Here is an 18,565-nt window from a genome sequence, read left to right as displayed (position 1 = left end):
CGTCTATTTATGCTACATAAACATCTCTTCTATATACTTACTTATGTCTAACTGTATATGAATGTAATACACATAGGTAATTATGCAGGACTTTAACCCATGCGTATGTGTTACAGTTATACATAAATAAAAGACACAAATGTTATTTATGTCACGTATCACGTGTGCACCAACTTATATAGCTGTGTTACGTACCAATTTCCGTAAAAGTTCCTACTTTATGATTCTGCATAATTGTGGAAGGCTTTTTGCTGGCTTTAAATCTCATCAGAACATTATTGCTTAAGCTCTGCCTCGGGGTCTTGTCCCGCGTGTGTGTGTGTGTGTGTCTGTGTGTGTGTGTGTGTGTGTGTGTGTAGGTGCTCGTAGAGGTATGCATATTTGCAAAGAGACTATGGGTTAGGCAGGGCAAGTGCAATGATTTTCCTGTCATTCTTTCTTTTTGTCTCATCTCTACGTAATTCTGTCCTTCTCCAAGTTCCCGTGTTTAACAAGCACAAGTATTGCCAAACGTGATTTCTCCTGCAACCCTAATTTTCACTGAGTAAAAACTGCAGTCTTTGACTTCAAAACAAATCCAATACACCATCTTTTTCTTTTTCTCTACTTAGAGACAAACAATTTGAGATATTATCTCTAAAAAAAAAATTAATGAAAGATTTCCTTGAAGAAAGGTACCAGCTTCATTCTTCTAGGATGAAAGGGGAATTCTAAGAGCTTCTACCCAGGACAAACTCATCTGGAGGAGACACTCAAGCAGACCTCAGAGCTCAAGTCTGACCCCCTAAGCTAAGGACAGTAGTTCTCTCCCGCAGGAGCTTGAGAGGGTGAATCTTCAGCCAGGGGAGTAAATGCAGCCACTGGGCCCATCTAACAGGGGTGCTCCTTGGTAGCTCAGCGAGGAGGGGTGGTGCAAGTCCCCCACCTCATCAGCCTTCTTCTGTCACACTGGAATATTAAATTAACCAAGAGGGGCGCCTGGGTGACTCAGTTGGTGAAGCGTCTGCCTTCGGCTCAGGTCATGATCCCAGGGTGCATCGGGTTCCCTGCTTGGTGGGGAGTCTGGTTCTCCCTCTGCCCCTCAACCCACTCATGCGCGTGCTCTCTCTCTCTTTCTCTCTCTTTCGCAAAAATAAATAAATAAAATATTTTTAGGGGGGTGGGGGAATGGGATAGGCTGGTGATGGGTAGTAAGGAGGGCACGTATTGCATGGTGCACTGGGTGTTATACGCAACTAATGAATCATTGAACTTTGCATCAGAAACCAGGGATGTACTGTATGGTGACTAACATAATATAATAAAAAAACATTAAAAAAAATTAACCAGGTGACTACGAATTCCCATTTGAAACCATAAAGTCCCACAAAAGGATCGCACATTTAATGTCTTCCTACATTCCTCCACTAGATCTATTTTCCTCCCGTGTTATTCATAATAGAAACTACACCTTCCCTAAGTAGCTGGTGAAAATTCATAAAAACATTTTGTGAATGACTACAATTTACGGCCACACAAGACCCAACAAACGGGACCCGAAATGAAGCACTGCTCAACTTTAATGAGGTGCCTGAAAGCGAAAACTAGCTTGAAACGCCACATGTTCTACCAACAGGAGTATAAATGACTCCAGTAGTTGATGGAGGTGACAAAGGGAGAAGAACTTCATCCCCGATGGAGGGGGGTTCTGAGCCTGGCTGGAACAGCAGGGAGGTTGGCGGTGCTCTGGTTGGAACAGCGAAGGGGCAAGTGTGGGAAACGTGAAGTGGGAGTGGGGGGCCCTGACAATGCTGTTTCTGTGCACAGAGCTGTGCCTCTGTCCAGGCCGAGTGACACCAGCTGTCAGGAGCCCCTGAAGACCGGTGTCGTTAGCAGGCAGCACTCCTGGGTGCTCACTCAGAATGGGAGCTGAGCCCCATTTTTAATCCGGCGTTCACGTCCCCCGCTGCAGCCAGAGCCAGGCTGCCAGACCGCCAGGGTCACAGAGCAGGTGCAGCGTACGATAAAGAGCCGCACCGGAGGTAGAATCTGTAGGTCAGATTGTGCAGATCCTTCTCATCCCTGCCAGGCAGCTGAACACAGAGGGTCACTACCGTTTAGTCGGAAATACTGCCAATGACACCTAATTCTTCCCTTGCTTTGGAGCAAGACACGAGAAAGACGTGTGTTCAATCAGGAAGGGAAAATGCTACAAAGACCACGGTGAAATGAGATACGAAGGAGCTAGTAATGTCCGTGACCGCCCTTGCGGTGTTTTGAGCGTCATCATCTCACCTCACTGGCAAACATTTATTTTAAAAACTCATGAAAAATAATTCTGGAAGGTTGATGCTTCTCAGACATTCTTGACCACCCACGGTGTCGGCGGTCTCTCTCTACTAATTGCAGCCCCTCCAAATCTGTATTTCAGATTCCCGTGGTCTGAATCCAGGATGCTGGTCCAGATGCTCTCAACAAACCCTACTGTCCATAAGCCTTGCCCAAGCCACTAACACTGTAGGTTCCCTGTCTCAGGCTCTCCATCACCCAGAGCAGAACTTCTGGAGTGGCGCTGGGTCCTCCCCCCACTCCCACGTTTCAAATCCATCCCCCCTTTTACTTCTCATCAATGTAACTAGTTCTCCTTCCCTCTCTTTAATTAAGCCCTTGATAACCTCATGCCCTTCCTTTTTGAATCATCTTCTTTCTTAACTTTTTAATAGCTTCTTTCCTGGGTTCTTTGCCTTTATTTCTCCTCACTTTCACCCTGGCTTTCCCCTGCAATGTGGATTGCTTTTCTTTTTTTTTTTTTTAAAGATTTTATTTATTTATTTGACAGAGATAGAGACAGCCAGCGAGAGAGGGAACACAAGCAGGGGGAGTGGGAGAGGAAGAAGCAGGCTCCCAGCGGAGGAGCCTGATGTGGGGCTCGATCCCAGAACGCCAGGATCACGCCCTGAGCCGAAGGCAGACGCTTAACCGCTGTGCCACCCAGGCGCCCCGCGGATTGCTTTTCTAAAACACACTACAGGGGGTACTGGAATCCAAAGACGTGTATTTGAATCCTGGATACATTCCTGGACTGCTTTGAGCAAGTCTCCTGCTCGCTCTCAGTTCTGTTTCTCTGCTTCTGCTGTATCTACATTACAGAGTCACTGTGAGCATTAAGGTTACACATATGAAAGTGTTTGTAAACTATAAAGTTTTATATAAATATAAATAGAAGGTGACATTTCTATGTAGCAGCCAATTAACTTTCCTGGCAGTGCTGGTCCCTAGCAATTAAAACACTCAATTAGGCACCGTTCAAGTTCAATGTGGCACCTAAAATGAGAAAGAAAACGCTTTGAAATGTGTTAAATATAACGCTGCTTGTTAACCTGAAATGAAGTGAAAAAGGGATTTTGACTTTCATTTCCCCCGACTTGTTCGAGAGCAGCACGACTGTGCTTCTGGTTGGTTAATATAACTCAGAACTGCTTAAGTTTTAGGTGTTACCAATAATTAACATGGTGTTTAAATTGCTCTTTGAAGGTTTTTTTTTTTTTTCAAATTTCCTAAGCCAATGCTACAAAATAAGCAAAAGGCCAAGACTATTGGCAAAAAAGACATGACTGAAAAATGGTATTGTTTAGGGGCTCCTGGGGGGCAAGCGTCTGCCTTCGGCTCAGGTCATGATCCTGGGGTCCTGGGATCGAGCCCCATGTCAGGCTCCCTGCTCAGCGGGGGTCAGCTTCTCCCTTTCCCATTGCCTGCTCGTGCTTATGAGCTCTCTCTCTCTCTGAAATAACTCAATAAAATCTTTAAAAAAAGAGAGAGAGAGAAATAGTATTGTTTCCAAATGTCATCTAATACACACACTCGCACACTCACACACACACTCGCACACACTCAGACACACACTCACACTCAGACACACACTCACACACACTCACACTCAGACACACACTCACACACACACTCACACTCGCACTCACACTCAGACACACAGCACTGTGTTCTGTGTTAACAGAGAGAACCTCCGGGAAACAAGGTGGAAGGGTGTGCTCCCCCCATTTGTGGCATTACTGCCGGAAACAAGGGGACCCACCTTCCAAGGAAGCCAACTCGTGAGCCAATGTATTTGCTCTTCTGAAATTACCTGAGTAAAATATTCACTGTGCGGTCTAACAAGAAAGGTAATCAGGCTGTATTTATATAAATAAAATAAGAACAGACTGCCTTCCCATCCCGATTCACAAAGTCAAACATCTGTCTTTGCTTCTAATTCAGTTGATTCCTTATTTCTTCCCTTATCATAATCTTTATCATAATTGAAATAAGTAAAGGTTACTGATCTTTTAAAAGCATTGATAGACTACGATCCCAACGACTGGAGTGTGGCTTAATTTACTTATTTTATTTCCAAACATTTTAAAATTCAAATGTAAATGTTCGGAAGTCAATTTGGTTGCAACCTTTCTAATGACATTTGAGTAAAGCTAAAATTGTTCCTGGTGTATAATTACTACTATATATTTAAAGTCAGAAGTCATCTTAAGCAAGAAATGCAAGTGGTATCTTAAACTGAATTACTCAAATATCTTTGCTACGGTGCAAAGCCGGTAACTATGACCAGTGAGTCAATACGTAAAAGGGGATGTCAGGCTGTGATCTTTTTCACCTGGGAAGTCCCACACAGGCTTACGTAGGATTAACCCTGTCCACCCAGCCTGCAATTTCCTCTTTTGGTAACTACAGTTTCATCTGTCAACACAGAAAAGATGAAATTAAATAAATGTAAGCTTGGTTAGCCAACAACCGTATTTAGTTTAGAAAATGCTCCTTTAAAACACGTTTTGTTTGAAGCAATGATTCACCAAAAGGATATGCTCTCCCCTCTGCCCAGACATCTGCACAAAATTTATAGATATCTCATCAACACCAATGAACACAGTTTTTAGCAAGTTCAGTATTCCAGGCTTCTTGGCAAACCCACTGCTAAAGTCTCCCCGATGAAATTTGTGTTAGTGTGCGATATTCTCATAGGGTGGGCTCCACGGACAGAGGCAACCTGTCATCTAGAAGGCTACGTTAGAGACTGCCAGGGTGGTCTCAAGCTTTGCTCACTTGGCTATTGTAGGTTTCCTAGGGATCTGCTTGGTTTCAATGTCACCTTGTATCTAGAGGGCTTTCTGCTTTCTTCGTCCCCTTGTCTGTCTGATGTGGTTCCTGCACCTGACATCGTCCTTCCATCTGGCTCCTTCCCTCACACTGCCTTTTTTTTTTTTTCTTTAAAGATTTTATTTATTTACTTGAGATAGAGAGAGCACAAGCAGTGGGGAGGGGCATAAGGAGAGGGAGAAGCAGGCTCCCGCTGAGCAGGGAGCCTGACGTGGGGCTCAGTCCCAGGACCCCGGGATCATGACCTGAGCTGAAGGCAGATGCTTAACCGACTGAGCCACCCAGGTGTTCCTCCCTCACACTTTCTATCAATGGTTTTTGCTTGGCTTCCATGCCTAACATGACTCTTCTTATCCCTGGGGTTGTTTTCTTTTGGGGAGAATTCTTAGCCATTGGATAGAATTTATTTTCTGAGGTATGAACCTGCATGGGGGCCTTTCCTTATTGAGCACATGTTACTAAGTAAAGTGAATACACATTCAGAAGTCACTCTCAGTCCCATTCATATTTTAATTCACTATCCTAAGACAGCTTGCAAAGACTGTTGTTTTCATTTTCCTCTTTCTTTTGATAGTTCGACCTTTTCCCTAGCAGGGGGGTGTGGGTGGAAACAGGCCGCCTAGCCAGGCACCCCATACATAGCTCTGGCCGCAGTGACTGGCCCAGGAACGGTCGGTGGTCTGTACAGAGCCAGCCAGAGTCCCCCCCTCTGATTTTTCTATGTGGAATTGTTGGGGGAAGGGCACGTGAGTCCAGAGATAATGAGGGTCAGTTTTCTTGCCATATGGAGAGGCTGCTCTGAGGGAATGGAGCCGGTGTGTAGAGGGAAACACCAAAGGAACAGAGAGAAATTTCAGATGGTAATTAAATGGCCAACAGACACATGAAAAACTGCTCCACATCAGTTGACATCAGGGAAATACAAATCACAAAACCACAATGAGATACCACCTCACACCAGTCAGAATGGCTCAAATTAACAAGTCAGGAAACAACAAATGTTGGTGAGGATGTGGAGAAAGAGGAACCCTCTTACACTGTTGGTGGAATGCAAGCTGGTGCAGCCACTCTGGAAAACAGTACGGAGGTTCCTCAAAAAGTTGACAATAGAGCTACCCTACGACCCAGCAATTGCACTACTGCGTATTTACCCCAAAGATACATATGTAGTGACCCGAAGGGGCACCTGCACCCCAATGTTTATAACAGCATTATCAACAATAGCCAAACTATGGAAAGAGCCCAGATGTCTATCCACAGATGAATGAATAAAGAAGATGTGGTGTATATACATTGGAATAGTACTCAGCCATCTTCATGGACATGGGTGGAACTAGAGGGTATTATGCTAATGATCTCACTCATATGCGGAATTTAAGAAACAAAACAGATGAACATAGGGAAGGAAGGAAAAATAAAATAAGATGAAAACAGAGGGAGGCATCCATAAGACATGCTGAACTCTAGGAAACAAACTGAGGGCTGCTGGAGGGGAGGTGGGGGGGGGGTTGGGGTAACTGGGGGACGGGCATTAAGGAGGCCCTGATGTAATGAGTCTTGGGTGTTATATGCAACTGATGAATCACTGGATGCTACCCCTGAAACTAATAAAAAAATAATTAAAAAATAATTTAAAAAAATGTCTAGCCTAGGCCTCCCCTGAGGCCTATGCTATCTCTGCCCCTCCCAAAGGTTAGTTTAATACAACCTTGACCTCCATCCTGACCTCCCCTCCCCCCACACACTGTTGTAGTTGCTGTTGAACCAGCCTGATTGGAGTTCTACTCTTTTCAATCAATGGGATCATGGTTGATACATTGATCCATCCTCATCTAGGAAATTTAGAGACAGATTTACATTTAAACAGGTCTTATATGAATTTCTGTCCAACTTTATCTTCAGACATTTGGTGAATAGGTTCTACTGTGAGTCTGACTGAGGGACTGATGGACCGGCCTCTCTGAATGAGAATCTGCAGTGAGACGCACAGTCTCCTGATGGTTACATGAAGGCCTGTGCCTTACGCATTATTTACTCACTGATGTCTCCAAACCTACCGCTTGGGTTCCACCATCCTAAATTCCACTCCTGTCTATCCCACTGCATACTTACCGGATCCACTTAATATTTCAACCTCAATACATCAAGAAGTAGACTCCTGATTTCTTGCCTTCAATTGCTTCCCTGCATCTTCTGCTTACTCAACTGATGGCCGTGTTCTCCTTTCCATTGCTCAGGCTGAAATTCTATCCTCTTACACCCACATCTAATCCATCAGGAAATCCCACTGAGTAGACCTTAAAAATATATCTAGAACCTGTCTTCTCTCACCCCCCGCCCCCGCTCTCTCCCTGACCCAAGCCCCCTGACCTCTCCCCTGGATGAGCTTTCTAGCAGGCGACCTGCTTGTCCCTTCTTGACTTTAGCCTGTTCTCGGCACAGGAGTTGTTATCCTTTTGCAACCTAGTCACAACCCTGTGACATCTCTGTTTAAAATCATCTGATCAACCCCTCCATCTCACTCAGGAAAAACTAACTCAAGGCCTTAGAGCCCAGCCCGGCTATACCGGGTCTTACGTGAAAGGGCCCTGCTGATTTTGACCTCACGCCTTATTACTTTACCCTGTGTTCACTCTCTTCCAACCACACAGCCTCTCTGCTGGCCCTCCAAGTGGCCAGGCCCACTCCTGACTCTTTTTGTTCCCTTTATCTAGAATGTTCTCTCCCCTAGATATGTGCTTGCTCGCTTGCCCTCCTCTACGTCCTTGATCAAATGTCAGCTTCTCAAAGGAGACTTCCTTGACTGCGCTGTTAAGCACTGGAAATCCCAAATCCCTACAACCGCCCTGCCCGCTGGCAGCCACTTCTGGCCAGGCAAGTGTCATAAAACACCTTGCAAAATAGTATTTTCCTTCTTTTGTCTGACGATCCTTGCCAAGGACCTGAAAATGATTATTCTACATAAGACGCACTTAGACGAAAAGAAATTCCTGAAAACAAAACCATTTGATTCAATTGTTTCCTAAAATGATAGATACTTTGGTGATAAGAGCCAATAAATTCTCCTTTAGGGTGTAAGCTCGTTGCAGTTGCTTTCTGTCACTTAAAATTAAAAAGATCAAGGTTAATACACTGATTTATGCCGGTCTAGAAAATTTTGAGAAGAAAGGTGAATAATTCACATGGTCTTTGCTTGAATTTACATATCCTAAAATTGATATTAAAATATCTCTATCCATTTATCCAATGGTCACACTTCTGGCAACTTTTCCTGAAAGAAACCATCTTACAAGGAGATAAAGGCCAATGCATGGAGAAGCTCATTTGACACATCATCCAGAATGGTTCATAATTAGACATAAATGAAATAGCACTGGAGTAGACATTTTCTAAATGTAGTCTGAAGACCCCTAAGAACCCTTGAGAATATTTTCAGGGGGTTGCAAGAAAATGACCATTTTTACTGTAACACTAAGATATTATGTACTTTTCTCATTGGTTTGACATCTGCATAGACACACAGAAGTCACTTTGGGTAAGACCGCTGGGGCCTTAGCACCAATCATGGCAGTGACACCAAAATGTACCAGTCATCGCCATGTTGTTTACCACCACACAGTTCTAATTGTTTTTTAAACCAGCTTCATTTAAGGACACTTGGTGAAGCCATAAAAATAATAATTTTAAATAAAACTTAAACCTTGACTTCATGTCCTTTTCAGGGTTCTCTGCGCTGTGTAACAAAATGGGAAGAAGGCACAAAGCATTTCTGCCCTGCTGTGCAGGCCTTTGTCTTGAAGAAAAGTACTTGTGCCTTCGTTTGAATTACAAGCTCCACTAGTCTCTCTTTTCAAGGAATTCTATTGTTTCCTCAAAGAATACCTACCTAAAAGCTATAGTTATTCGGCCTTGTGCAACTGGCAGACATTGTCCTAGGGAGGGGAAAAAAAGATATACCCTGCCTCTCCTGTGATCACAACTGACTGTGTTTGTTGCAAATGAAATTCAAACTTTCAAGCAAAAAAGTAGAATTTTGTAAAACTTGTATCTGTCGCTATGAGCCTCTCAGCTTCCCAATACTTAAAGACTTTTCTGATGAGACTTTGATTTTATTCAATAAACCCTGTAGATGTTTCAAAGATCCATATAGCTCAGGAAACCAATAATTTCCAAGGGATCAACTTCTGTTACAGAACAAGGTGTGGGTGAGACATTCATTCAAAGGGCACGATAGACGGATGGATTTTAAGATAACAGAGTACCAAACATTTATTGATACAGCTTCTAATTCTCCAGGGCAGCTCACTTTAAGATACCACCATGTTGTAATCCTCTGCATTGTACTGAATATTATAAAGTGTTTTCTGGTTTATTCACTTGTTTTGTTGTTACTCTTTGTCTCTCTTGACTGAACGGAGAACCCCGCAGGGAAAGAAGCTTGTCTACATTCTTCATCACTATTTTCCTCAATGCCTAGAGTAAAACCTAGCATCGAGCAGATGTTTCATAAATGGTAAAGTAATAAATACAACCACAAAACGAACTTTAATGTAGCTATCATAGTCTGATTTACCAAGAAATTCTCACGATCTGAGAAAATCCAGAAGAGATGTGATTCTTTTTAAAAGATTCAGAATTATTTATGTGCAAGTGTATCTAATGTATTATACATATTATATAACATATAATACATAATATATTACATAGATTGTATGTATGCATGCGTGCATTTATAGGTGTCCTGAAAAGGTAAACCAATGAGGTTTGTGGGGAGAAAAAGGTTGGGAAAGACCATGGAAAACCTAGGTAACTTTGTACCCATGACATTAAAAGACAATTATTGGTATGTAGGGACAGCTCAGACAGATGCTTAGCAGGCAGAAGGCTATTGCTATGAAGTTCTGAAATTGTTTCATAACATATTAGAGTTATTTTCATGACCTGCTTTATGTAGATTATTTACAGAATTGAAAAATTTCATTTTAAGTGCAGCTGAAGAAACCGACTTGGGGGATAGAAGAAACAGCTTCCTCTAAGGGTCTGCCACGACAGAGCTGTGTCCCGAGGTGGGCCTTGTAGTTTCACTGCTCTTTATCGATAAGGAGATTGAGGTTGAGTTGCACGACCCCCAAACTTCATCCTGATGGTTAGATTCCATGATGTAAAGAATCATTTAAAAGTCAAGAAATTTTTCAGTGGGTTCCTTTAATCATATGATTCCTATATTGTTGTTTTGACCTACTCAACTTCTCAAGATGAAAAGTTTGAAAACCTCTCTGGTTGATTCTAAAAGAACTTATTTTAGGAGTTTTTAGGAAAAGAAAGATTCAGATGGTTCCCAACTTAGGATGGTTTATCTTCCAATTTTTCCACTTCATGATAGAGTAGAAGACATGTGCGTTCAGTAGAAACTGTATTTTGAATTCTGAATCTTGCTCTCTCCCCCAGAGCTGGCGATATGCCATAGATACTCTCTCGGGATGCTTGGCCGTGTCAGGTACCCACAGCTCCCAGTCAGCCAGTGGTCAGGAGGGGAAACAACCAAAACTGACCACCATTCTTCACCCATACAACCTTTCTGTTCTTCACTTTCAGTACAGTATTCAATAAATTATGACATGATATATTCAACACTTTATTATAAAGTTGGATTTGCATTGGATGGTTTTGCCCAATCTGAGACTAATGTAAGCATTCGGAGCATGTTTCAGGTAGGCCAGGCTAAGCTATGATGTTTGGTAGGTGAGATGTATTATACATATTTTCAACTTACTACATTTTCAACCTCCAATGACTTTATTGGGACATAACCCCATCGTAAGAGGAGGAACATCTGTATGTGTTTTAAAATGATCTGTCAGACAACTAGGTAACGACACCAATGATGTCTATTTTTTCGATGGTAATACTGACAACACATGTCCCCTGAAAAACCAACCCAAAAATCCATATGAAAAAAAATTACATCAACCATAGGTCTTGTGCAGATGCAGGAGTAAAGAGATCAGAACATCTGATGTACTCTATCATTCTGGCCTTTGTAACTGTCTTACTGAAAATATGCAGCCTCTGAGATCCCCTCACTCCTAATCGTGATTCTGGTGAAAGAGTGGAGTCATGGCAAGCTGCGTGGGGACAGGGAGGGCAGCCTTACCTTTGACGGTCACGTGGACACTCTGGCTGGTGGAGAGCTGCGGTTGAACCAGCACATTGCACGTGTACTCTCCCTCATCCACTTCCTTTTGCACATCCGAGAGTTTTAGAGTGCCATTGTTCTCAAATGCCACTTGGCGATGGTTGAAAGGAAGCAGATTAGAGTTCTTGTACCATTTGATGGAGTAATATGGATAGCCAATCACACGGCAATGGATGTACGTGTCCCGCCCTGCTATTGCTGTGATATTTTTCATTGGTCGAATGCTTGCAGGCCCTAGAGAGACACAAAGAAACTCTTGAAAATAATTTAAGGGTACATCTCATGTGTGGAAATTGGTACACTTTTCCTTGAGTAAAAAAAAAAAAAGTGTAGATTATTGTCATATAAAAACATCTTTTTCGATTAAACAATTTTTTCTGCATTTGGATTTTTCTACTAAGAAGTTCTTTGTTTCCTTTCAGTTTCATTACTTTCAAATGAATTGAATGAAGGGCTAAAAACTTCCATTATCAGTTACTTCTATTAAAACATTTTGAAGCACAAGATAAGAGGCAATTTAATCAACAAAAAGTAACTGGTCTGCACTGAACCATCATGCTGTTTTTGTGAAAACACCAGTTGCAATTCCATTTTTAAACTCTCTGTCAAGTAGGTTATGAAGATGGAGGTTACGCCATGTTGCACTATGAATGCAAGTTCAAATACCATGTACACGAAGGTTTACGCGAATGTGGTAGAACAGAAGAAGAGGAGGGAGGAAGGAGCATGCAGAGCATAAACCGGGGAAGGAAGGATCAAGTGGACAAATCTAAGAGTAACAAAGAGAACAAGCTGACTAAAGAAACCAAAATGCCATTTTTTTTTTCACATTAACCCCATCAGGGCCATTCTGGAGTCCGAAGGAAAGGGTAGGAAATGAGAAGCAACAGTTAGTCTGTTTTGGCATTCCAAGACTCAGCTCGGTGCATGCAGAAACCTTCTTCTCCACTACAATGAGTTATGTGTGTTTTTTTGAGGAGCTGATTTGACAAGCACCTCTTACGTTTATTCGAGCCTGGTACAGGACGACTCCCGCCGAGTTGTTGGCAGTGCAGCGGTAGACTCCCCCATCCCGGACCTGAGAGCTGGAGATGTTCAGGTAGCTGACCACGTTTCCCTCCGACGTGATCATCTGGCTGATGCGGTGACTCCCACCCTTGAGGATCGGGTCATCGTCCAGGGTCCACGTGATGGTGGGCAACGGGGTTCCCTTCACGTTGCACATGAGGGACACTGGTTCTGCTGGACTCACCACTTTTTCACTAAAGGCAGAAATAATTTTGGGAGTTCCATCTGCAAGAAGACAAATTATGGAAGGAAGTGGCACATACAGATAATTACACAACTTCCAAGTCCATTTATTTAACGATTGGGAGGTAGATGTAGTGGTGATTAAACACTACCAAAAAAAAAAAGTCTGGTTTTATGGATAGAGTTAAATTCCAAGCAGAACACAATTTCTTTTTCAAAATGGGCAAATACAGTATTAGCAAGCTTTAATTAATTACTTATGGGTTTCCTGGTTGTCATAAGAAGAACGATCATGCAACTCAGATGACCATGTTACACGTGTCAGTTCCCAAGAAGTCTACAATCCGGAACTGTCACGTCCCCACCAGAAGTTATAAACACAGAGGAAATTCACCCTTCCAAGTGGTCACGTTAGCTTTCCACTTCTGCGATAACTAGGGCTTGCTCACCAAGGAATAAAGGAAAGACTGAGGGATTGATTATCTCACCTTGTTCGTTCTCTCATAAGAAATCATCCTTTAATTATTGAACTCTACATCTGAAACTAATAATGTAATATATGTTGGCTAATTGAATTTAAATAAAAAAAAGAAATCATCTTTTATAGTTTTGATGAGAAGTGGTAAGTCCATATAAATGCCCATGAAAACTCTGAGAATGGGTAAAAGCCAAATAAACTTTGAGCCTTCCAGTGTGTATTAAATATCTCTGTAAGTGTCTTAAGTTGGTGGCTGTACAATTTATCATCCAACCTGGGACACTTTTGAGAATTAAACAGATACCAGGAGTAATTATGCCAGGAAGACAGACACTGCCTCAGACTGTCCCAGGCCAAGTAGGATCGAGAACTCAGGGAGTTTTCCACAGGAATTTCCAATATTTTCAACAAAGATAAAATTTTCATACTCCATTGTTTTTCTATCACATATACGGACCATTTCCCTCACACTCTACGGTAGTAATCACATATGCATTGCTGACAAGTTGAAAAGCAAAACAAATGGAGGGAACCCACCTAAAGCTAGCTTGCAATGCCATCAGAGAAAGGTAACTGTTAACACTTCCAAGTACTCCTGAAGACCTTCTTGTCCCCACCCCCCTGGAAACATGGAAGCCTATTTCTGTGGCCAGCGAGGTCAGCCATGTAGGGTTCTCCCGATGGGGGTGCTGTGCTGAGCCCTCTACCATCCTTCCTCTTGCAAATTCCTGAATGTCAACTCCAATCCAACTCCTGGGTGACTGGAGAAGGCCCTCAGGTATGTATTTTTCCCCTCATGCACTCGTAAGTGGTGTATTTCAGGGTGCTTGGATTGCAAGCATCTTGCGTAGTAGGAAAGATGAAAACAAGGACTTCATAATATTGAAGTAAAGAACCGGTGCCTTTGCCCTTAGAACACTGCAGCCGCTGCTTCAGCCTGCTCTGCCTTAACTTATGGAGAAGCTGGAAGTCGCTGTGATTGTTATTCTTTGTACATAATCAGCTGTTGATGCTTAGGAATGTTATCTTATTTAATCTTACAAGTCACCTTTTTTTCAGGATGTGCTGAGCTGTGAATTTCTTTGCACTGATTTTTACACTATACGCTGAAAACTCGTCTTTTTTTATCTATTTAGGAGAGTTTTCTTCATGATACTTTTCTTTTTTGTAGGTAAAGTTTACATACAGTGAAACGTACAGATCTTAAGTATACAAACAGAATGAGTTGGTACAAACACTGTGTAACCACCCAAATGAGCATGATGTAAAGCATTTCTTCACCCCAGAACGTTCCTCAGGTTCCTTTCAATCAATCCCCTCTCACGAGACAGAGGCAGTCACTGTCCTGATTTCTTCCACCCTGACTTAGTTTGCCTGTTCTTGAGCTTCAAATCCATGTAGTCATAGAGTTGTGTGCTCTCTATACAGCAGATATTCTACCATCACCACAGCACAGTCAGCAAAATTAAGAAATGTAACTTTGGAACAGTACGATCACCTAACGCGAAGTCCATATTGAAAGTCTGCCAGCTGACTGATGGTGTCCTTCTCAGCTATTTCCCCCAGCCCAACCAGTATCACACACCCTATTTATTTGTCATGCTTCTTTAGTCTCCTTCAATCTGGATCATTCTTTCATCTCTTTTGTATTTCTTGACTTTGACATTTTTGAAGAATTATTCCACAGCCAGTTGCTCAGACTGGGTTTTTTCTATTTCTGCATAGTTAGATGCAGGTTATGCATTTTTTTTTTTGGCAGGAGTAATGTTGTCTTTATGTGCTTATTGGCCATTTCTGTATCTCCTCTTGTGAAATATCTGCTCAAACTTTGGTCCACTGTTATGTTAAACTACCTTTTTACTGATTTGTAGGAGTTCTTTATGTATGCTGAAGATAACGATTTACCAGATATCTTCTAATGGCCAAATATATTTTTCAGGTATATTAAGTACATATAATGTGTGTCAGACATATGTATAGTATGTATTATAGCTGTGCATGTTTGAATGTGTAACATGTTTTCTTCCAGTTTGTAGTTGCCTTTTATTTTCTTAATGATGTATTTGCCTTTGACTTTTAGTTCTTTATCTTAAGAAAGCTTTGCCTACCCCTCAAATGATGAAGAATTCTTCAATGCTTCCTTTTAGAGACTTATAGTTTTGGATTTTATATACTAGTCTATAATTTAGAGCAAATAAAATCTGTGTAAGGTATAAGGTGTGAGGTAGGAATTTATATTCATTTTTTGTATTATATTCATTGAGTAGTTTCAGTATTGTTTGTCAGAAAGACTTTCCTTTAGCTTTAGAATATTGTGGACTCTCTTACAAATCAATTTATCATATATGTGTGTGGGCGCATTTCTAGACCTTCTAGTATGTTCTATTGAGCTATGTATCTATTTCATTTAATGTAGCTAGTATATGAGTCCCCCAACTTTATTCTTTGTTTTTAAGACTGTTTGCACAACTCTCAGTCCTTTACTTTCCCATACATGTTTTTTAAAAACATGTATTAAGGAGGGCACATATTTCATGGAACACTAGGTGTTATACGCAAACAACAAATCATGGAACACTACATCAACAGCTAATGATGTACTGTATAGTGACTAACATAGCATAATAAAAATAAATAAATAAATAAATAAATAAATAAATAAATAAATAAATAAAATCAACTTAGACTATAGGACTTCCACTTTTCTACATAAATTTAAAAATCAATCTATAAAAGCTGTTGGGATTTTGATTGAGATTATTGTTGATCATATTACAGAGAATTGTTACCTTAAGAATATTTAGTTTTTCAGTCCTTGAATGTGGTATACTTTCCAGTTTTTTTGGTCATCACAATTTTATATTAGCAATGTATAGTTGTACAGTTTTACATGTTGAAATCTTTCACATCTGTTGTTAAATTTATATTTAAGTGTCTTTGTTTCATGCTAATGTAAATGGAATTTCAAAATATTATTTTCCAATTGTTGGTTCCTACTATATAAAAACAAAACAAATTTTGTATGTTTTTGTATCCTATAAGTTTCTAAACCCACTTATGCATCTAGGAATTATTTTATAGATTTCTTGGGATTTTCAATGTAAACAACAATGTGATTAAAGACAGCCGAGATTTTTCCTTCCTAAACTTTATGTATTTTATTTCTTATTCATGGCTGCCTATGACTTCTGGTACAGTGTTGAATAGAAGTGGTGGTTGTGAACATCCTTGCCTTGGTCCCAATGTTAAATGAAAAATATTTAGTGTTCAACCATTAAGAATGATTTTCACTTTAGATATTATTCATTAATGTCATATACCGAGTCAAGGAAGTTCTTTATATTCCTAGTTTGCTGAGAATTTTTTATCCTGAATGGATGTTGAATTTTGTCAAATGGTGTTTTTCTGGATATACTAAAGTCATCAATTGGTTTTTCTCCTATATTCTATTAATATGATGCCTTACACATACATAGATAAGTTCTGTTTTTAATATTTTGTCAATTTTTCATTTATGGAAAAAAACTCCAACTAAGTAGATACCGACACAGGTGGATAGATCAACATATCCATATTCATATTTATGTAAATATACACATATAAATATTTATATGTATATCCATACTAATATGTATGTGTGCATCATCTATATAATTTGAATCTCATGTACTAAAAGTGAAAATTATGCTGCTTCATGTGAAATGTAAAAGCCCCCAGTACAAATAATTTCAAATAATTTAATTTATATTCTCCTTTGTGTTCTTACATCTAGTTACATCTAAACTCTATAATACAATGTTATAATTTTATAATTTGTCAATTATTGTTTAAAGGCATTACAAGAGAAAAAACACAATTTTTCTAAATGTTTCCCAACATATTTCCTGCCTTGCCTCACGGCCTTTATGACTAGAGATCTGAATTGCCATTTTAGGTCATTTCCCTTCACCTTCGATGACTTCATGTCTTCTTCTGGCATCACATTCTTTCATCTTTTGTTTACTGAAAATATCTTCACTATTGCTGATTTTTAAAGACTTTTTTTTTTTTGCTAGATATAAGAGCCTACGTGGGCAGGGATTTTTTTTCTTTTTATCCTTTTCAACATTTTAAAGATGTTGCTCCATTGTCTTCTGTCCTTCAAAATATCTCATGAGAAACCATCCATCATTTGTATTGATATCTCCATTTACTTAATATTTCTCCTCCCTCAGAATTACAAGATTTTTAATTTATCTTTGGTTTTCAGCAATGTGGCTCTAATGTGCCCGCATGTGATTTTCTTTACATTTATTCTTCTTGGGGTTTACTGTTTCTTGGCTCTGTAACTTTATTTCTTATACCAAAACTGGGAAAACTGTAGCTGTTAGTTCTTCAAATATTCTTTTCTTCCCCAGTGTCAGACTTCTATTTTTCTGGGCCTCTAATTATAAGTGGATCAGGCCATCTGATGACTGTCCCAAGTCATTGAGGCTTTGGTCATTTCCTTTGTAGTCTTCTTTCTCTCTGTGCTTCAAGTGGGATAATTTATTTTATCTTTAGGTTCACTGATCCTTTCATCCTTCTCCAATCTCCTGTTAAAGCCAATATACTGAATTTTTATATTTCTACTGGTTCCTTTTTATAGTTTTCATTTTCTCTTCTGGTCTTTCCCAGATATCTATTCATTATGCCTTTATTTTCTTTTAAGGTATTGAATATATTTTAAATAAAAGCTTTTAAGCCTTTGCTAATTCATCTGGGTTCTCTCGAGGTCTATTTCTACTGCCTTCTTTGTCTTTTAACCTCTGTTAACAGTATCCTTTTTTTTTTTTTTTTTGATATGCCTAGTTGTTTTTATTTTTATCTTTTTTTTTTATTTTTATTGGATTCTCCTCCACATTTTCCAGTTCAGGTGTCAACTAAATTTTCCAAGGAAGTTCATTTTTAGATTTTAGGACTCCCCATTGTTAGGGATTCAGGACCATCCTTCTTCCTGGAATTTCAACTCACCTCCCTCAATTGCAGGTATTTCAACAGTATAGACTTCTGTCCTTCTATATGTCAGTCCCATAAGACTATAGTTTTCTGCTTTTCTTCTAGCATTCTAATTTCCCCCCCTATCTCACAAAGACTGGGGAATGTCCTCAAGGGAAAAGTGGTATCAAGGCAGATAACACCTAACCCTTTCCTCTTCTTTCATGGGTCCAATCCTTCCCTGCTTTTGGATTCCTCTCCCACATTTCGTTTTTTCTCAAGTTCATAATTTTTATCTGCTTGCAGTGTTGCCTGATACATGCTACTCTATCATTTCCTAAAATAGGACCTGTTCTTATTCTTTTCTATTATTCCATTTTCCAGTTACCGTGGTTTGGTCTTGAACCTATAATTATTAGATTTCATTTTCTTTAGACTTCCATTCCAGTTTCTTTGGCCTCATAGAAAATACTCCCAGATTCTGCATTATATCAATGGCCATTCTTAGCTCACAGTATTGTGAGTTCTTATAATTTACATTA

The 18,565-nt window shown here is 40.2% G+C and overlaps 1 protein-coding gene across 1 annotated transcript in view; it reads right to left on the bottom strand.

Moving 5' to 3' along the window:
- The window catches only part of DSCAM (DS cell adhesion molecule), a 619,423-nt gene that overhangs the window by 290,663 nt on the left and 310,195 nt on the right, over positions 1 to 18,565 (bottom strand). The window contains exons 7-8 of the mRNA XM_040621659.1: positions 12,335 to 12,631; positions 11,297 to 11,572 (exon numbers count right to left, since the gene is read on the bottom strand). Coding sequence (XP_040477593.1) covers positions 11,297 to 11,572; positions 12,335 to 12,631 — 573 coding nt within the window. The remainder of the gene's footprint in view (positions 1 to 11,296; positions 11,573 to 12,334; positions 12,632 to 18,565) is intronic.

This window comes from Ursus maritimus, unplaced genomic scaffold (assembly GCF_017311325.1).
Source record: "Ursus maritimus isolate PB19 unplaced genomic scaffold, ASM1731132v1 scaffold_4, whole genome shotgun sequence".
Classification (NCBI taxonomy): Eukaryota; Metazoa; Chordata; class Mammalia; order Carnivora; family Ursidae; genus Ursus; species Ursus maritimus.
Note: the sequence above shows the minus strand (reverse complement) of the source record. Positions and strands in the feature narration are given on the sequence as shown.